Source organism: Pristiophorus japonicus, chromosome 9, assembly GCF_044704955.1.
Source record: "Pristiophorus japonicus isolate sPriJap1 chromosome 9, sPriJap1.hap1, whole genome shotgun sequence".
Taxonomy (NCBI): Eukaryota; Metazoa; Chordata; class Chondrichthyes; family Pristiophoridae; genus Pristiophorus; species Pristiophorus japonicus.
In genome coordinates this window covers 207,000,284-207,021,358 of record NC_091985.1, presented here as the reverse complement: position 1 = coordinate 207,021,358, position 21,075 = coordinate 207,000,284, and the positions used below count along the sequence as shown (strand labels likewise).

At 47.0% G+C, this 21,075-nt stretch overlaps 1 protein-coding gene across 1 annotated transcript; it reads left to right on the top strand.

The window, feature by feature from the left end:
• The first annotated feature begins 40 nt into the window (after positions 1-40).
• LOC139273511 (gastrula zinc finger protein XlCGF57.1-like) lies at positions 41-15,470 on the top strand. The gene is made up of 2 exons (XM_070890421.1): positions 41-185; positions 14,159-15,470. The coding sequence occupies exon 2, from the start codon at positions 14,475-14,477 to the stop codon at positions 15,174-15,176; it is 702 nt and encodes a 233-aa protein (XP_070746522.1). The 5' UTR covers positions 41-185; positions 14,159-14,474; the 3' UTR covers positions 15,177-15,470.
• Positions 15,471-21,075: the final 5,605 nt, after the last annotated feature.

Below are 21,075 nucleotides of genomic sequence, written 5' to 3'. Positions count from 1 at the left end.
CCAGCCGTTCTCTTCCATGGTTTGGCAATGCTAAATAGTATATACTTCAATGCAAGGAAGATGATACAAAAGTTGACTGTGTGGTTGATAGTGAAAAAGAAAGCTATAGACTGCAGGAAGATATCAATGGACTGGTCAGGTGGACAGAACAGTGGCAAATGGAACTCAATCCGGAAAAGTGTGAGGTAATGCATTTGTGGAGGGCTAACAAGGCAAGGGAATACACAATAAATCGTAGGACAATGAGGTGTAAAAGAACAAAGGGACCTTAGAGGGCATGTCCACAGATTTCTGAAGGTCGCAGGAAGTAGATAAGGTGGTTAAGAAGGCATGCAGAATACTTGCCTTTATTAGCCGCGGCACAGAATACAAGAGTAGGGAGGTTATGCTTGAACTGTATAAAACACTACTTGGGTCACAGCGAGAGTACTGTGTGCTGTTCTGGTCACCACATTATAAGAAAGATGTCATTGCACTAGAGAGGGTACAGAGGAGATTTAGGAGGATGTTACCTGGACTGGAGAATTTAGCTATGAGGAAAGATGGGATAGGCTGGGGTTTTTTTATGGAATAGAGGAGGCTGAGGGGAGACCTAATTGAGGTGTATAAAATTATGAGGGGCCTAGATAGAGTGGATAGGAAGGACCTATTTCCCTCAGCAGAGGGTCAACAACCAGGGGGGCGTAGATTATAAAGTGGTAGGAGGTTTAGAGGGGAGATCTCTTCACCCAGAGGTGGTAGGTGTCTGGAGACCACTGCCTGAAAGGGTGGTAGAGGCAGAAACCCTTGTAGCATTTAAAACGAACTTGGATGTGCACTTGAAGTGCCGTGATCTACAAGGCCACGGACCAAGAGCTGAAAAGTGGGATTTGGCTGGATAGCTCTTTGTCGGCCAGCACGGACACGATGGGCTGAATGGCCTCTCAGTGCTGTAAACTTCTGTGATTCTATGATCCTGTACTTAGTGATGAAGTTTGTAAATTATGAGAAATATAGAAGATTAAGGGGTGATGTAATTGAGGTGTTTAAGATGATTAAAGGAGTTGATGGGGTGGATGGAGAGAAACTATTTCCTCTGGTGAGGGAGTCCACAACAAGGGGACACAACCTTAAAATCAGAGCTCGGCCGTTCAGGGCTAATGTCAGGAAGCACTTCCTCACACAAATGCTGATTGGCTGTTTCTCTTGTCTGGAGAGTCTAGAACTAGGGGTCATAGTCTCAGGATAACGGACGGCCATTTAGGACTGAGATGTGGAGAAATGTCTTCACTCAAAGGGTTGTGAATCTTTGGAATTCTCTGCCCCAAAGAGCTGTGGATGCTCAGTCATTGAGTGTATTCAGGGCCGAGATCGATAGATGTTTGGACACTGAAGGAATCCAGGGATACGGGGAAAGTGGAGTTGAAGTACAAGATCAACCTTGATCTTATTGAATGGCGCGGCAGGCGAGAGGGGCCGTACGATCTACTCTTGCTCCTATTTCTTATGCTCTTACAGCGTAGTGGAAATCCGGAACTCTGTTCCCCATAAAATTGAGGCTGGGGCTAATTGAAAATTCCAAAACTGAGATTGATAAATTATTCTTCGGCAAGGGTATTAAGGGCGATGGAACCAAGGCAGGTAGATGGAGTTAAAATACTGATCAGCCACGATCTAACTGAATGGCACAACAGGCTCAAGGGGCTGAATGGCCTTTTTCTGTTCCTCTGTTCCTACACAGTGATGACTTTTGTAAACAGCTGTTACAGGGGATTAGAAGGGGAGGATATGCAGACAGGATTAAACCTGGGCCCCTCCTGTTCCTATGATTCAGTCACACTGGGTGTTACCTTTACCCATTGGGAGGAGGCTCCAGTGACCCTGCTGGAAAATGCACGTGTGAGGCCTCAGGTGAGGACATAGAAACATAGAAACTAGGTGCAGGAGTAGGCCATTCGGTCTTTCGAACATTCAGTAAGATCATAGCTGATCATTCACCTCAGTACCCCTTTCCTGCTTTCTCTCCATACCCCTTGATCCCTTTAGCCGTAAGGGCCATATCTAACTCCCTCTTGAATATATCCAATGAACTGGCATTAACAATTCTCTGCGGTAGGGAATTCCACAGATTAATAACTCTCTGAGTGAAGAAGTTTCTCTTCATCTCAGTCCTAAATGGCTTACCCTTATCCTTAGACTGTGTCTCCTGGTTCTGGACTTTCCCAACATCGGGAACATTCTTCCTGCATCTAACCTGTCCAGTCCCGTCAGAATTTTAGATGTTTCTATGAGATCCCCTCTCATCCTTCTAAACTCCAGTGAATACAGGCCCAGTCAATCCAGTCTCTCCTCATATCCTCGCCATCCTCGGAATCAGCCAGGTGAACATAGAAACATAGAAAATAGGTGCAGGAGTAGGCCATTCGGCCCTTCTAGCCTGCACCGCCATTCAATGAGTTCATGGCTGAACATGCAACTTCAGTACCCCATTCCTGCTTTCTTACCATACCCCTTGATTCCCCTAGTAGTAAGGACTTCATCGAACTCCTTTTTGAATATATTTAGTGAATTGGCCTCAACAATAGAACCTTCGCAGCACTCAATAGCAAAAATGTCCTTCCTCAGATTAGGAGACCAAAACTGAACACAATATTCCAGGTGAGGCCTCACCTGTACAACTGCAGTAAGACCTCCCTGCTCCTATACTCAAATCTCCTAGCTGTGAAGGTCAAAATACCATTTGCCGCCTTCACTGCCCTGCTGTACCTGCATGCCTACTTTCAATGACTGATGTATGTACCATGACACCCAGGTCTCGTTGCACATCCCCTTTTCCTAATCTGCCGCCATTCAGATAATATTCTGCCTTCGTGATTTTGCCCCCAAAGTGGATAACCTCACATTTATCCACATTATACTGCATCTGCCATGCATTTCCCCACTCACCTAACCTGTCCAAGTCAACCTGCAGCCTCTTAGTATCCTCCTCACAGCTCATACTGCCACCCAGCTTAGTGTCATCTGCAAACTTGGAGATATTACACTCAATTCCTTCATATAAATCATTAATGTATATTGTAAGTAGCTGGGGTCCCAGCACCGAGCTCTGCGGCATTCCTCTAGTCACTGCCTGCCATTCTGAAAAGGACCCATTCATCCCGACTCTCTGCTTCCTGTCTGCCAACAAGTTCTCTATCCACGTCAGCACATTACCCCCAATACAATGTGCTTTAATTTTGCACACCAATCACTGTCGAGGTTCACACATGGAGATTGGGCACATGGGTCACATAGTGGAAAGAAACTGGTGAGTGTAGAACTGAACCCAGCCAGAGTCAGCACCTTCAGGGGAATAAAGGGAGGGGAACCAGTGACTGTAGAACTGAACCCAGCCAGAATTGGTAGTGAAAACTGGGAGTGGAGGAGAAACAGTCTAGGAGATGTGCGATGTGCTTGGATTTCAGCACAGCAGGAGGGACAATGTGTGGGACAGGGATTTACAGCTTTATGGGAACAAGAAAGGAAAGAATCTTCCATGGAAAGTACATATGCCTATTCTGAATTTCTGTCCTGTACTTTCAATGATGAGTTTTGAAATCTCCTTTCACAGTGTATTAGAAGGTGAGATTTGCAGACAGGAAACTCAAATGAAACATCACGTCAAGATCTGATGTAGTTATTTGATTTCTCAGGACTTGAATATCATCAGCCTTTGAATGTGGAAGGAGAAATGTTTCTCTGTTCTGTCTGTGGGAACAGATTTCAAACATCAGTGTGACTGGAAAAGCACCGAGACACACACACCCGTGTGAGAGTGTTCCAGTGCACTGCCTGTGGAAAGAGCTTTAACCAGTTACACAGCCTGAAAAAAACATCGCACCATTCACAGCAGGGAGAAACCATACATGTGTTCTGTGTGTGGACGAGGCTTCAACTGATCATTCTACCGGTTTCCAGCTTTGCTGCTCGTTGGCTTGTGGTTTTAATTTTCTCTGCCGCTTTTCTGGACTCTGGGGAGGTACCAGCGGATTGGAAAGCAGCTAATGTAACGCCTCTGTTTAAAAAAAGGGGGCAGACAAAAGGCAGGTAACTATAGGCCGGTTAGTTTAACATCTGTAGTGGGGAAAATGCTTGAAACTATCATTAAGGAAGAAATAGCAGGACATCTAGATAGGAATAGTGCAATCAAGCAGACGCAGCATGGATTCATGAAGGGGAAATCATGTTTAATTAATTTACTAGAATTCTTTGAGGATATAACGAGCATGGTGGATAGAGGTGTACCGATGGATGTGGTGTATTTAGATTTCCAAAAGACATTCGATAAGGTGCCACACAAAAGGTTACTGCAGAAGATAGAGGTACGCAGAGTCAGAGGAAATGTATTAGCATGGATAGAGAATTGGCTGGCGAACAGAAAGCAGAGAGTCGGGATAAATGGGTCCTTTTCGGGTTGGAAATCGGTGGTTAGTGGTGTGCCACAGGGATCGGTGCTGGGACCACAACTGTTTGCAATATACATAGATGACCTGGAAGAGGGGACAGAGTGTAGTGTAACAAAATTTGTAGATGACACTAAGATTAGTGGGAAAGCGAGTTGTGTGGAGGACACAGAGAGGCTGCAAAGAGATTTGGATAGGTTAAGCGAATGGGCGAAGGTTTGGCAGATGGAATACGATGTCGGAAAGTGTGAAGTCATCCACCTTGGGGGAAAAAAAACAGTAAAAGGGAATATTATTTGAATGGGGAGAAATTACAATATGCTGAGGTGCAGAGGGACCTGGGGGTCCTTGTGCATGAATCCCAAAAAGTTAGTTTGCAGGTGCAGCAGGTAATCAGGAAGGTGAATAGAATGTTAGCCTTCATTGTGAGAGGAATGGAGTACAAAAGCAGGGAGGTCCTGCTGCAACTATACAGGGTATTGGTGAGGCCGCACCTGGAGTACTGCGTGCAGTTTTGGTCACCTTACTTAAGGAAGGATATACTAGCTTTGGAGGGGGTATAGAGACGATTCACTAGGCTGATTCCGGAGATGAGGGGGTTACCTTATGATGATAGATTGAGTAGACTGGGTCTTTACTCCTTGGAGTTCAGAAGGATGAGGGGTGATCTTATAGAAACGTTTAAAATAATGAAAGGGATAGACAAGATAGAGGCAGAGAGGTTGTTTCCACTGGTAGGGGAGACGAGAACTAGGGGGCACAGCCTTAAAATACGGGGGAGCCAATTTAAAACCGAGTTGAGAAGGAATTTCCCAGAGGGTTGTGAATCTGGAATTCTCTGCCCAAGGAAGCAGTCGAGGCTAGCTCATTGAATGTTTTCAAGTCACAGATAGATAGATTTTTAACCAATAAGGGAATTAAGGGTTATGGGGAGAGGGCGGGTAAGTGGAGCTGAGTCCACAGCCAGATCAGCCATTATCTTATTGAATGGCGGAGCAGGCTCAAGGGTCTAGATGGCCTACTCCTGTTCCTAATTCTTATATTCTTATTGACCTACGGTGACCTCCAACTTGCATCTGTTTCGCCATCAGCTTCCTTTCCCGCCACCGACTCTGATTCCTATGGCAACAACCTCCCTCCTCGAACTCTCTGCCCCTCAAATAGCCTCTGGACTTCACTCGCCTGCTCCACCTGTCTCTGAATTTGGACAGCGGTTCGTCGATGCTCCGTGTCGGCCCCATCCTGCTGACACCGGCTTTGTCCCTCCATGGGACCTCGGACTTTGACCCTGGTTCTAGCCTCTAGCCCGTTTTAAGTAGGGCCTGTCCCAATGGAACAGCTCCGTCTTTCCCTAGTACTGGTGCCAGTGTCCATGAAGCAAAACCCTTGCCTCCCACACCACTCTTTGAGTCACACTTTTAACTTTCCAATCTGCTTATCCCTGTACCAATTGCCGCGTGGCTCACGTAACAATCCAGAGATTATTACCTTTGAGGTTCTGCTTTTTAATTTGGACCCCGACTCCTTCAGCAGAACCTCATTTCTAGTTCTACCTATGTTGTTGGTTCCTACATGGACCACGACAACTGGATCCCCCCCTTCTCACTCCAAGTTCTTCTCCAGCTGTGAGGAGATTCTTTAGCCCTGGCACCGGGCAGGCAACACAACCTTCGAAACTTCCGGTCGCGTCTGCAGAGAACAGTATCTATCTCTCTGACTATACTGTCCCCCAACACAACTACATTCCCTTTCAAAGTGTCCAGATAACTCCCCGCTCCCTGATGCCCCACAATGTCTGCACCTCAGACTCCAGCTCAACAACTCTGAGCTGAAGCTCCTCAGGATGCATGCACTTACTGCAAAGGTGTTTGTCCGGGATCACAATGCTCCCCACAAACTCCCACATGCTGCATTTGTGACACACCACCTGCACTGCCAGCCCTATATCACCATGTTCTATTTAATTAAATGTTATTACATTTGTATTTAAGTAACTTATTTTACAGTTTAGTTCTTTGACTTCTTACTTGATCTGCATTGAGTAATGGATAATGACATTAAATATCTACCTGTAACACAAAGCATTACAAACAGTGTGGGCAAAAAGCTGCAACTCCTTCCCCCTCTTCTCCCAATTCCCACTCTTTCCAAGTTCCCAAATAAACCATTCTGTTTAAGTACACTCCGTTTAAGACCGCACTGTGCAGACCACTCAAGGAGTGGTGAGGGAGTCCACAACAAGGGGAAATAACCTTCAAGTCAGAGCTAGGCCATTCAGGGGTGATGTCAGGAAACACTTCCTCACACAAATGCTGAGAGGCTGTTTCTCTTGGCTCGAGAGTCTAGAAATAGGGGTCACAGTCTTGGGATAAGGGGTCGGCTATTTAGGACTGAGATGAGAAATGTCTTCACTCAGGGATGTGAATCTTTGGAATTCTCTAATCCAGAGGACTGTGGATGCTCAGTCATTGAGTATATTCAGGGCTGAGATCGATAGATTTTTGGGCACTAAAGGAATCAAGGGATACGGGGATAGTGAGGGAAAGTGGAGTTGAGGGAGAAGATCAGCCATGATCTTATTGAATGGCGGAGCAGGCTCGAGGGACCGCATGGCCCACTCCTCCGATTTCTTATCCTCATATGTTCTTCAAGGGTAGTGGAAATCCAGAACTCTGTTCCCAATAAAACTGAGGATGGGGGATAATTGAAAATTACAAAACTGAGGTTGATAGATTCTTCTTCGGCAAAGGTATTAAGGGCGATGGAACCAAGGCAGGTAGACGGAGTTAAAATACTGATCAGCCATGATTTAATTGAATGGCGGAATAGGCTCAAGGGGCCGAATGGTCTTTTCCTGTTCCTATGTTCCTGATGATATTTGTAAACAGCTTTTACAGGGGATTAGAAGGAGAGGATATGCAGACAGGATTAAACCTGGGTCCCTCCCGTTCCTATGATTCAGTCACACTGGGCGTTACCTTTACCCACTGAGCCATTGGGAGGAGGGTCCAGTGACCCTGCTGGAAAATACACGTGTGAGGCCTCAGGTGAGGACAGTGGAATAGCCTGTTGACACTCGCTGTCGAGGTTCATACAGGGAAATTGGGCACATGGGTCATGTATTGGTGAGTGCAGAATGGAACCCAGCCAGAGTCAGCACCTTTTAGGGGTGGAGAGGGAGAGGAACCAGTGAGTGTAGTACTGAACCCAGCCAGAGTCAGCACCATCAGGGGTGGAGAGGAAGAGAAGGGTAAAATAGTAGCAATTTGTGCAATATGCCTTGTTCTCTCCCTGGATCTTAAACTACTGAACTCACTCTTCCTCTAAAACTTCAGCTTGGTGTCCCTCAGTCCCTACTCCTTGATTTACCACACCTTCTCTCTCTTTCCCCCTGGATGTGTTCCACACTCTGGACCTTGGGCCTTCCCCAGGGATTCACAGTATGAAGAGGGGGAATGTGTGTTGAGACAGGATGTCCCAGCTCTCCACCTTTAAAGGGACACGGAGAGGACCAGCTGGGCTGAATGGCCTGCTTTATGACATCACTGCAGTGCCTCGCAACCAACCTCACTGAGCCCTGCTCATTGTGGACTGGCAGTGTTTGATGGGACAGTGTAGAAGGAGCTTTACTCTGTATCTAACCCGTGCTGTACCTGCCCTGGGAGTGGCTGATGGGACAGTGTAGAGGGAGCTTTACTCTGTATCTAACCCGTGCTGTACCTGCCCTGGGAGTGGCTGATGGGACAGTGTAGAGGGAGCTTTACTCTGTATCTAACCCATGCTGTAGCTGACTGCAGAGTGCTTCAGGCAGACAATATGATCTCAGAATACCCCATTCCCCAGCACTGACATCCATCACCTCGATGAGAACATCATTTAACCCAAAGATAAGAGAAACCCATCACCTGGACACAGATGCAGAGGGACAGTGAGTGTCCCGAACATTGTTGTGCAGTGTGCTCGATAGTTCCTCCCTGTGTCTGAGCCTTTTGGTGATGATTTGAATTTGATGTCCTCGAGTTACTGACTCACCGACTGGTGGAAATAGTTTTTCCTCATTTACCTGATCACATTCTGACCACCTCCCTCAGATCTCCAATTCTCCTTTGTTCGAATGAAAAGAGCCCCAGTTTCTCCAATCTCCCCTGATAACTAAAGGCTCTTGTCCCTGGTATCGTCTCAGTGAATCTCTCTGCACCCTCTCCATGGCCTCGACATCCTTCCTGGTGTAAGATCCCCAAAACCTGACACAATATTCGAACTGCAGTCGAACCAATGATTAGTACAGGTTTACATGACCTCTGCCCTTTTGTACTCCACACCCCTATTTATAAAACTTAGGATCACATGTGCTTTTTAACCACTTCATCAACTTGTCCTCCCACTTTTAAAGGTTTGTGTATCTGAAGCCCTTCTAGGTTTTAGAGATATTAACATAACATGGCTAAAATACATCTCATGGGATTAAGGGTAATATATTAGCATGGATTGAGGATTGGTTAATGGACAGAAAACAGAGTAGGAATGAACGGGACTTTTTCATAGAATCAAAAAAATGTACAGTATGGAAGGAGGCCATTTCGGCCCATCGTGTCTGCACCTGCCGACCAAGACCTTTGCTTAAAAAGGGAGAAAGGGATAGATCGAGTTATTACAGGCCAGTACGCTAACCTCAGTGGTGGGAAAAGTATTGCAAAAAAATCCTGACGGAAAGAATAAATCTTCATTTGGAAAGACATGGATTAATCAAGGACAGTCAGCATGGATTTGTTAAGGGAAGGTCATGCCTGACTAACTTGATTGAATTTTTCAAGGAGGTAACCAGGAGGGTCGATAAGATCAGTGCGTATATTGTAGTGCAAATTAATCTTAGCAAATCTTTTGATAAGGTCCCACATGGCAGATTGGTTATGAAAGTAAAAGCCCATGGGATCCAAGGTAAAGGGGCAAGTTGGATCCAAAATTGGCTCAGAGGAAGGAAGCAAAGGGTAATGGTTGATGGGTGTTTTGTGACTGGAAGTCTGTATCCAGTGGGGTTCTGCAGGGCTCAGTGCAGGGTCCCTTGCTTTTTATGGTATGTATCAATGACTTGCACCTAAATGTTGGGGGTATGATTAAGAAGTTTGCAGATGACACTAAAATAGGCTGTGTAGTTGATAATGAAGAAAGCTGAAGAACAGTGACAAATGGAATTCAATCCGGAGAAGTGTGAGGTAATGCATTTGGGGAGGTCTAATAAGACAAAGGAATACACATTAACTGGTACGGCATTGAAAGGTGTAGAGGCACAAATGGACCTTGGAGTGTAGGTTCACAGATCCCTGAAGGTAGCAGGCCAGGTAGATAAGGTGATTAAGAAGGCATGTGGAATACTTGCCTTTATTAGTCGAGGCATGGAATATAAGAGCCAAGGACATTATGCTTGAACTGCATAAAACACTGGTTAGGCCGCAGCTGGAGTACTGTGTGCAGTTCTGGTCACCATATTACAGGAAAGATGTGATTGCACTGGAAAGGGTGTAGAGGAGATTTACAAGAATGTTGCCTGGTCTGTAGAACTTTGGCTATGAGGAAAGATTGGATAGTCTAGGTCTGTTTTCTTTAGAAAGAGGAGGCTGAGGGGAGACCTGATTGAAGTGTATAAGATTATGAGGGGCCTGGATAGAGTAGATAGGAAAGACCTGTTTCCCTTGGCAGAGGGGTCAACAACCAGAGGGTCTAGATTTAAAGTAATTGGATGGAGGTATAGAGGAGACATGAGGGGAAATGTATTTACCCAAAGGGTGGTGGGAGTCTGGAACTCACTGCCTGAAAAGGTGGTAGAGGCACAAACCCTCACCACATTTAAAAATACTTGGATGTGCACTTGAAGTGCCGTAACCTGCAGGGCTACGGACCTAGAGCTGGAAGATGGGATTAGGCTGGATAGCTCTTGGTCGGCCGGTATGGACACGATGGGCCGAAATGGCCTCCCTCCGTGCTGTAAATTTCTATGGATTCTATGACATAAACTGGCTGATATAATGTGTATAGCGTGAAAGAGAAGTTTAGTCTGAGTTAGAAACTCGACAATCGATTCGGTGCAGACAGGTTGCCATGGCAACACTGATAAGACATTCCATTCACTGAATCCACTGTTGGAATCTGTAATCAGATCAGGGGAATGAACAGGGTTTGTCTGTCAGTAACCACAATGCAAGCTGAAACCAGAGTGAGTGTCACAATAGATTAGATTTATAATGTGTGATGTTTATCCCTATAATTGTGAAACTATAAGAAATAACAACTATCAGCAGGCAGGGTAGTTTAGAGATAATGAGAAAATTACTGAAGAAAAGTAACTGCTGGGAACCAGGGAAAGTGTCCTTGTAAATCACAGATTAGAGAAGTTCCAGCTGTCTTTTCCCAGCTTCCTGCCCAAACCCAACAGAGAAGACACCGAAGAGTCAGGTGCCAGAGGTGGATCACTGCAGTGTATAAAAGTGAGGGGAGACTGATGTAAGGGGACAGTCAGGACTGGAGACACCGGAGATCAAGCTCAGGGCGCCCGAGGTTCCATCCAGCGGGCTGACCTTGTGTCAGTTACTGTGGGCACGCGGGACTTGCATGTTTACTCTGATTGATGGGTCAATATAAGTTACGGTGGAGGACAGAGAATCTGCTCATCTTACATTTATTTGCTAAGGTAATAGTTTCTGACACTGGACTTGCTAATTAACAGGACAAGGCATTAGCTAGAATCTAACACCTCTTTCCTATTCTGCTTCTCTACTGCTTTTACATTTTTACCATTTAATGTACTTTTCTTAAAATTTCCTTGTCCCAAAATGTATCACCTCACATTTCTCTCTGTTACATTTCAGCTGACATCTACCTGCCCCATTTACTAACCTGTGTATTCACACTGAAACTATGTACAGTCCTTTCAGTTGGCCATGGGCCCTTTTTTGGTCTCCTCTGGAGATTTTGATCGTGTGCCCCATATACCCAAGCCCAAATCATTTCTCTATATTGAGCAGAGCAATGGTCCCAACACTGACCATGGGGACACCACTGTTTACATTTCTCGGATCTGAAGAGCATCCATTAACCACTATTCTCTGTTTTCTGTCCTATACCCAACTTCCTCTCCACGCTGCCCCACTCCCTTTAATAACATGAGCCTTAATTTGATCAACAAGCCTCCTGTCCGGCACCTTATCAAACACCTTTTGACAATCCATCTACACAACATCCACTGCATTTCCTTTCTCACTGCACTGTTATTTCCTCAAATAATCCCTGCTGTCTGTCCTGAACTAATCCATTTCACTACCAAACATTGCAATGTTTGCCCCACCCAACAGGGTTTCTTCTGTTGAAAGCCACAACAGAAAGATCCACAAAGCGGCGACTCGTCAGGGATCGTCTGCAAATGAAGCAGAAACATGGAGTGGTCAGGGGGTGCCTGTAAATGAAGGAGAAATGGTGATTGGTCAGGGAGTGTCTGTCAGTGAGGGAGAATTGGTGATTGGTCAGGGAGCGTCGTAAATGAAGGAGAATTGGTGACAGACCAGGGAGGGTCTGTAAATGAAGGAGAAATAGAGACTGGTTTCCCTCTCTCTCTTGTCCCCTGTCATATGCAATATATGTGGAGGATTTTTATGAAAACTGATCAAAAAAGAATTTTACAGAAAATAACTGATTTCACATCTTATGTAATATAGTTATAAATTGGGATGGTTCAAAGGAACTTCTTTGTCCATATTTGTAAAGCAACAAAGAGTGGGCGGGAGAGAAAATCATTGACTCATTGATTTTGTTCTCACTCTGCACACAGGGGCTTTCTCAGCATCTCTTCTGAAGGTGCTGGTAATTGCCGGGGAGACGGTTTACAGCCCATAGAATTGTAACAGGTGGGCCCAGATTTAGATCACCCTGTTCTCTGAACTGCTCAAGTCCCACTCCAGAGACTTGAGCACAAAAGTCCAGGCTGGCACTCCAGTGCAGCACTGAGGGAGCACTGCACTGTCAGATGTCGTCTCTTGTGATGCGACGTTAAACCGAGAACCCGGCTGCAACTCGAGTGGATTTAAAAGATCCCATGGAACTATATCGAAGAAGAGCAGGGGAGTTACCTCGGCGTCCTGGCCAATATATATCCCTCAATCAACATCACGAAAATACGTTATCTGTTCATTGCTGTTTGTGGGAGCTTTCTGTGCACAAATTAACTGCCACATTTCCTACATTAAAATAGGAAATACAACACCTGCCCTTTCACCTCCTCCCTTCCCACCGTCCAGGGCCACAGACACTCCTTCCAGGTGAAACAACGATTTATTGTACTACTTTGAATTTAGTATACTGTATTCGCTGCTCACGATGCAGTGTCCTCTACATTGGAGAGACCAAATGCAGATTGGATGATCGCATCGCGGAACACCTTCGTTCAGACGCAAGCGTGACTCTGAGTTTCTGATCGCTTGTTATTGAAATTCTCCGGACCACTCCCACTCTGACCTCTCTCTCCTCGGCCTCCTCCACTGTTCTAATAACGCTCGAGGCACAGAATTTCACCTTCCGGACTCAACATTGAGTTCCACAATTTCACCATAACCACCGCTCCCATTGTTTAGTACAGCAGCTGTTGGTAATGATCTTCATTTACACCTCCTCCAGACCCATCTTTTGTTTCTTGTCCCATCACCATCTCCTTTTGCCTTGCTGCATCATCCCTTTTGTCATTTAATCACTCCTGTCTTTCCTCCCCTTTCCCTGCCTCTGCACTTATTTAAAACTTATATTCAAGACTGAGATAGATAGATTTTTGGAGTCTAGGGGAATCAAGAGATAGGGAGATGGGGCGGGAAAGTGGAATTGAGGTTGATGATCAGCCATGATCTTATTGAATGGTGGAGCAGGCTCGAGGGGCCGGAGGGCCGACCCTTGCTCCTATTTTCCAGTTCTGATGAAAGGAAAGTGACCTGATACGCTAACTCTATTTCTATCTCTACAGATGTTGCCTGAGTATTTCCATTATTTTCTTTTATATTTCAGGTGACCAGTGAGTGTAGAACTGAAACCTGCCAGAGTCAGCACCTTCAGGGGAGGAGAGGGAGGGGAACCAGTGAGTGTAGAACTGAACCCAGCCAGAATCAGCACCTTCAGGGGAGGAGAGGGAGAGGAACCAGTGAGTGTAGAACTGAACCCAGCCAGAATCAGCACCTTCAGGGGAGGAGAACCAGTGAGTGTAGAACTGAACCCAGCCAGAGTCAGCACCTTCAGGGGAGGGGAACCAGTGAGTGTAGAACTGAACCCAGCCAGAATCAGCACCTTCAGGGGAGGAGAGGGAGAGGAACCAGTGAGTGTAGAACTGAACCCAGCCAGAATCAGCACCTTCAGGGGAGGAGAACCAGTGAGTGTAGAACTGAACCCAGCCAGAGTCAGCACCTTCAGGGGAGGGGAACCAGTGAGTGTAGAACTGAACCCAGCCAGAGTCAGCGCCTTCAGGGAAGGAGAGGGAGGGGAACCAGTGAGTGTAGAACTGCATCCAGCCAGAGTTGGTGGTGAAAACTGGGAGCGGAGGACAAACTGTCTTGAGACGTGCGATGTGTTTGGCTTTCAGCACAGGGAGGAGGGAGAGAGTCGGATGGGGATTTACAGCTTTGGGGGAACAAGAGAGGAAAGAATGTTCCATAGAATCTAGAATTGTCTGTTCTATACTTAGTGATGAGTTCTGTAATCTCCTTTTACAGGATATTAGAAGGGGAGATTTTCAGACTGGAAACAGCAACCAAACATCACGTCAAGATCTGACAGTTACTTGATTCCTCAGGCCTTTGAATGTGGCAGGAGAATTATTTGCTTGTTCTGTCTTTGAGAAAATATTTCACAAATCGGCATGACTGGAAAAGCACTGAGACACACACATCCGCGTGAGTGTTCCAGTGCACTGACTGGAAGGAGCTTTAACCAGTTACACAACCTGAAAAAACATTGCACCATTCACAGCACGGAGAAACCATTACACGTGTTGTGTGTGTGGACGAGGCTTCAACTGATCATCCAACCATGGAGAGTCACAAGGACACCTGCACCATGGAGAAACCGTGGAAATGTGGGGACTGTGGAAAGGGATTCAGTTACCCGTCTGAGCTGGAAACTCATCGATGCAGTCACACCGGGGAGAGGCCATTCACCTGCCCCATGTGTGGGAAGGGATTCACTCGGTCATCCCATCTGCTGAGGCACCAGCGAGTTCACACTGGGGAGAGGCCGTTCATCTGCTCTGACTGTGGGAAGCATTTCACTCAGTCATCCAACCTGCTGACACACCAGCAAGTTCACACTGGGGAGAGGCCGTTCATCTGCTCTGACTGTGGGAAGCATTTCACTCAGTCATCCAACCTTCTGACACACCAACAAGTTCACACTGGGGCGAGCCCATTCACTTGCTCCATGTGTGGAAAGGGATTCCCTTCATCATCCAACCTGCTGACACGCCAGCAAGTTCACACTGGGGAGAGACCATTGACCTGCTCTGAGTGTGGGAAGGGATCCACTAGTTCATTTAACCTTCTAACACACCAGCAAGTTCACACCAGGGAGAGCCTATTCACCTGTTTGGAGTGTGGGAAGCGATTCACTCAGTCATCCAGACTTCTTACTCACCAGCAAATTCACACTGGGGAGAGGCCGTTCACCTGCTCAGAGTGTGGGAAGGGATTCACTCATTCATCCATCCTGCTGACACACCAGCATGTTCACAAGTGACTGCAGGGGTGGGAGTCTACTGTTATTGCTGATAAGCACATCCCGGCTGAACCATGTTCATTCTGACAGTTGGGGTTTGTTTCTGCTGATGTTAATGACCCCTGTAACTGGGCTGTTGTTTAATATTTTGATATTTCAAATAAAACAGTGTGTCGATATTTAATGTCTCCAAGATAAGAGGAGACTAATTGATGTCCTGTTTCTGACTGCTCTATTTTGGGCCTTTTTTCAATTCTAACTCTACATTATTTCAGTTCTCAAACCTGTTCGTTACTCTCAGGGACAAGTCCCAGCTCCCCCTACCTTCCAGAGTGCCTCTTCTTGCCTTGGTATCCAGGGACGGTCTCGGTAACATGCCCGGGATCACTAAACACAAAACACAGTTTGTTAATCATGTTCAGCTACTGGACTTAGCGTGTGCCTCACAGCATCTCTCTCACCTTCGCTGTGTGAATAGAGCAGCATGCCTGCAAACCTCGTCTTGAATTTAAATCCACTCAGCAAATGTATTTAACAAAATATGAACAAGTAAATACATCACGGCCCAATAATCCAACTCCTTATTGACAGCAGGAAGTCTGTTGTCTAACTCCTCGAGTGAACAAAATAAAGAGCCCAAATGTAAGAGCCCCTCGAATCCTTTAATACCTTTCAAATCGTGACCAGTTCCTTATTGTAGAATTCTCTGTCCCTGTGGGAGTCAATATCGGTCAAAAACTGCTGATTGAAAACTTATAAAAAATGTTCTCTTTTTCAGCGTTTCAAGCTGACCTGTTCCTTCTCTGAGAATCTCCAAGGAGACTCTTTGATTTGAACACATCTCTCTTTTATATCCACCATTAGAGTTACGGGGAATTCGAATACATGACCACTCAAATTTAAAAGAGCCCATCAGTCATATACAGACTGAACCAAACACACAGCTCGGTGTCAGTATGAACTATTCCTCTCACCAGCCTGTAAATGAAACCTGTAATACTGAGGCTAAAATTCCCCCTCCGTGTGCTGGGGGTGCAGGCAGTGCTGGGCAGAAGGAGCAGCAAACTGGCTTCAGAGCTGACTTTTTCCTTTCCCGGGGTTTTGCGATGAGCATATGCTGGGGCCCATTGAGCTTTCACTGCTCCTGACAGGGTAGATGAGAGAGGATGTTTCCTTTCATGGGGGAACCGAGGGGCCATAGTTTCAGAATAAGGGGTTGCCCATTTAAAACAGAAATTAGGAGGAATTTCTTCTCTGAGGGTGGTGAATCTTTGGAATTCTCTACCCCAGAGAGCTGTGTAGGATGGGTCTTTGAACATATTTAAGTGATGATACAGATTTTTGAAGGAGAACGGAGTCAAGGGCTTTGGGGAGCGGGCAGGGAAGTGGAGTTGAGGCCAGGATCCCATCAGCCATGATCTTATTGAATGGCGGAGCAGGCTCAAGGGGCCAAATGGCCTACTCCTGCTCCTATTTCTTATGTTCTCTGGGATATTTCCAAGCATGTTCTCACTGCCCCTGGAATTCTAACGCATTGACCCCCTGGGTGTGAGGCCAGCACTCTGTGCCATTAAACACTGGAGTGAAGCCGAGTCCTGCAGCCACACAGTCACTAGGAGCAGTTGCTAACTGTCTTGAGTGACCTTGGGGCGATTAGTCCCACTTTTGGGCTGGTTGTGGTTTCTTCCCGCTTCCCTTGGATTGCATTTTTATTTGTTCCCTCTGGTTTGGTTTCACTTTCATTGCTGGACACACCACTCAAAGCACTTTGTCCGATCTGCCCCTGGGAATGAGCAGACTCCTCCCTCATTTCCCACACTGCACCGTCTCGCCTCCTCTTTCCCCCTTAGTTGTGTTACACACTCTGGGCCCTGGCCCTTCCCCGGGGATTCTCAGTATGAACAGGGGGGATGTGTGTTGAGACAGGATGTCCCAGCTCTCCACCTTTAAAGGGACAAGGAGAGGATCCGCTGGGCTGAATGGCCCTGCTTTATGACATCACTGCAGTGCCTAGCAACCAACCTCCCGGAGCCGGTTGTTCGGGGCCTGAGGCCCACAGCGGGTGTGTGTGAAGCGGATAATGCGGAATGTTGTCTCTTGGATGGGCGGGGCCTGGGCACGCACTCAGTGTGTGTGAAGTCCGCGGCCGGCCCCCCGGGGTTTATTAACCCGTTCCCTCCCTCGCCCATCTCTCACCTGCTGCCTCAGACATAGCCGCCCCACCGCGCATGCTCAGCTCACATTGCCCGGGTGATTGACAGCAGCTCCGGACCAATAGAAAGAGCGGGGGCGGGGTTGGAGGATCGAGCGGGCAGTTGGTCCTCCAACCAATCGGAGTGTGCGAGAGGCGGGGCTGAGCCTGGTTGTGGGCGGGGCCCAGCCCGGGTGTTGCTGCCAATGACCAGACTGACGGACCTGGGCGGCGCCACAAGATGTTCTCCCGGGATCGCAGCAGCTTCTCACTCCCCAGCCGCGGGCCCTCAATAAGCTGCTAACCGGCCCAATGATTCAGGTCTGAACAGCAGAGGCTGCGGGATCCTTGTCCCATCCGTCAATCACATCATCCTGCTGAAGGAAAGTTCCAGAACAAACCACCTCAAACTGCCCGCCCAGCACCACGTGTGCTCGGCCTGACTGACGGGAGCTCGGACCAATAGGAAGAGCCCCGGCAGAGATGGGCGGAGCGAGCTGGCGGCGGGTCCTCCAACCAATGGCGGCGCAGCAAGGGGGCGGGGCCTGGTGCCCAGCTCAGGTGTGCGGGGGCCGATTGTGACGCGCTGTCCCCAGGTGAGAGCAGCTGAGTGAGCCCAGAGCTGGGACTGGAATCTGGGTGAGGGGCCACAGTGAGCACAGAGCTGGGGCTGGAATCTGGGAGAGGGGCCACAGTGAGCAGAGAGCTGGGACTGGAATTTGGGAGAGGGGCCACAGTGAGCACAGAGCTGGTATCTGGGAGAGGGGCCACAGTGAGCACAGAGCTGGGGCTGGAATCTGGGAGAGGGGCCACAGTGAGCACAGAGCTGGGGCTGGTATCTGGGAGAGGGGCCACAGTGAGCACAGAGCTGGGGCTGGAATCTGGGAGAGGGGGCCACAGTGAGCACAGAGCTGGGATTGGAATCTAGGAGAGGCCACAGTGAGCACAGAGCTGGGACTGGAATCTGGGAGAGGGGCCACAGTGAGCACAGAGCTGGGGCTGGTATCTGGGAGAGGGGCCACAGTGAGCACAGAGCTGGTATCTGGGAGAGGGGCCACAGTGAGCACAGAGCTGGGGCTGGAATCTGGGAGAGGGGCCACAGTGAGCACAGAGCTGGGGCTGGTATCTGGGAGAGGGGCCACAGTGAGCACAGAGCTGGGGCTGGAATCTGGGAGAGGGGCCACAGTGAGCACAGAGCTGGGGCTGGTATCTGGGAGAGGGGCCACAGCGAACACAGAGCTGGGGCTGGAATCTGGGAGAGGAGCCACAGTGAGCGGCCTTTCAAAGGGCCGGAGGGACATCAGCATCACCTGATAAGTTATTCAAATACACATTTCCTGCAGTATCAGAGACAGCCTCTGTCACTTTGCAAAAACTGTTTAATAATGGCCCGTAATTTGTGGTCAGCAGTGAAGCAAATACTTTCACCCCTGGTCCCAAAGTAAGCTTCCCACAAAGATGTGGCAATCTCTGTGTCGAGATGTTCGTGTTTTCCGACGTGTTATTCAAATCAACAGAGTGCAGTGGGAATCCCCGAGCGCGAGTTGCTGTGATGTCAACAAGCTGCCGAAACAGCCAATCAAAACACAGAATTCTCAACACGAACAAAGAAGTTGATAAACTCTATAAATGTTTACTTTTTAGAAAAATGTTACAACAAAACAAAGATTGGGGCTCCCATATGGGGAAACAGCGAACCTGAAATAAAGATGAACAAACTTTAAAAAAAGACTTCTTAAATTTAATGTTTATTATAATGGATAAATTTAACACTGCACAATTTTATTCTTAAAACTGACTGATTTGACATTATCGCACTCACCAGGTGTCATGTCAGTTGATTCAACAAACTCACAAAGACACTTCAGTTGGGTGTAAAACTTTATTTGTCCAAAGTCCATCCGAATTTAACCAAGCATCACAGTCTTAGCTAGACATCAATCCTACGACACCTGCTCTACCACAAGCCGTCAGTGATTACACCCTCATGACCCGGGTAGAACCTCGGCTGAGTCAAGGAGCTGGGCTCCGTTCTCCCAATATGATGGGTAACTAATTACATAGAATATACGGCACAGAAACAGGCCCTTCAGCCCAACCAATCCATGCCGGCATTTATGCTCCACTCGAACCTCCTCCCATCCTTCGATATCTGACACTATCAGCATAATCCTCTATTCCCTTCTCCCTCATGGTCTTGTCTAGCCTCCCCTGAAATGCATCTATATTATTTGCTTAAACCACTCCCTGTGGTAGCGAGTTCCACATTTTCACCATTCTTTGGGTAATGAAGTTACTTCTAAATTCTCTATTGGATTTCTTGGTGGCTATCTTATATTGATGGCCTCTAGTTATGCCCTTTGCCACAAGTGGGAACATTCTCTCTGTATCTACTCTATCAAAACCTTTCATAATTTAAAAATACCTCTATTCGGTCACCCCCCCCTCAGCTATCACCTTTCAAGAAAAAAGAAACTCAGCCTGTTCATCCTTTACTGATAAATATAACCTCACATTTCTGGTATCATCCTTGTAAATCTTTGTTGCACCCTCTCTATGCCTCTATAAACCTTTTTATAATATGCTGACCAGAATTATACACAAGCATGCTCCAACGAAGGTTCGATACAAGTTTAGCATTACTTCTCTACTTTTCAATTCTATCCCTCTATAAATAAACCCTCGTGCTTGGTTTGCTTTTTTATGACCTTATCAACCTGCGTCGCTACTTTTAGTGATTTGTGTACTTGTATTTTTAAGTTCCCTTTGCTTTGCAACCCCATTTAGATACATATTTTCCATGCAATATGTGACCTCCTTATTTTTCTTAACAAAATCTTACACTTATCTGTATTGAAATCATTTACCAATTATATGTCCATTCTGCAAGTTTATTAAAGTCTTCTTGTAATGTGTTGCGTGTTGCTGTCATCCTCAGTATTGACTATTCCCTACACCCACCCCCCCAATTTTGTGGCATCCGCAAATTTATTCCCCTTAACCACCCCCCCCCCCCACCCACTTATATAATTGTTCCTGTGTATAACTCGGGTCAGTGAACATGAGAACACGGCAGTAGAACCACAGCTGCTTCAGAGACCCCTCTCTTATTTCCACTGTCTCAAAGCTGCAGACTGTTCACTCCTTTCTTTCTCCAGTGCCTTCTATCACCTCTCTGTCTCTGTCTTCACCTGATCTTCCTCTTCTGGCCGCTTTGCTCAGAAACATGTTTTCCCGAGGCTTTTGTGTCAGCAAAGCACTTATGGGGCCACGAGACTGCCTGCATGTTCGACCTCAGGCTAACTTTGCTTACCCATGATGCTAGTGTTAGCCACTTTCTCATTGTTTAGCACGAAATTCCGGCATAAAAGGAGCATTTATCTTCCAACAGACGTATATACAGAATATTAAACTCCAGTCTAATTATTCTGGGTTATTATCAGCATCAACAAACCCCCTAAAATACCATAATTAACATGGGTCAGGCCTGAGTGTGATTAATTGCAGAATCAGACCACTGCAGTGAAGTGTGAACTCGCTGGTGTCTCAGCAGGTCAGATGGACTGGTGAATCACTTTTCACTCAGGGCGCAGGGGAACGGCCTCTCCCCGGTGTGAAGCCACTCATGTTTCAGAAGGCCGGATGATTGTGTACACGTCTTACCTCAATGAGAGGATTTGAACGGGCACTCGTCAACGGTCTTTGGAGCTCCTGAAGCTCTTTTCACTG

Excerpts from the sequence above, each read along its gene's own strand:
- LOC139273511 (XM_070890421.1), top strand. The coding sequence starts at position 14,475 with ATGGAGAGTCACAAGGACACCTGCACCATGGAGAAACCGTGGAAATGT.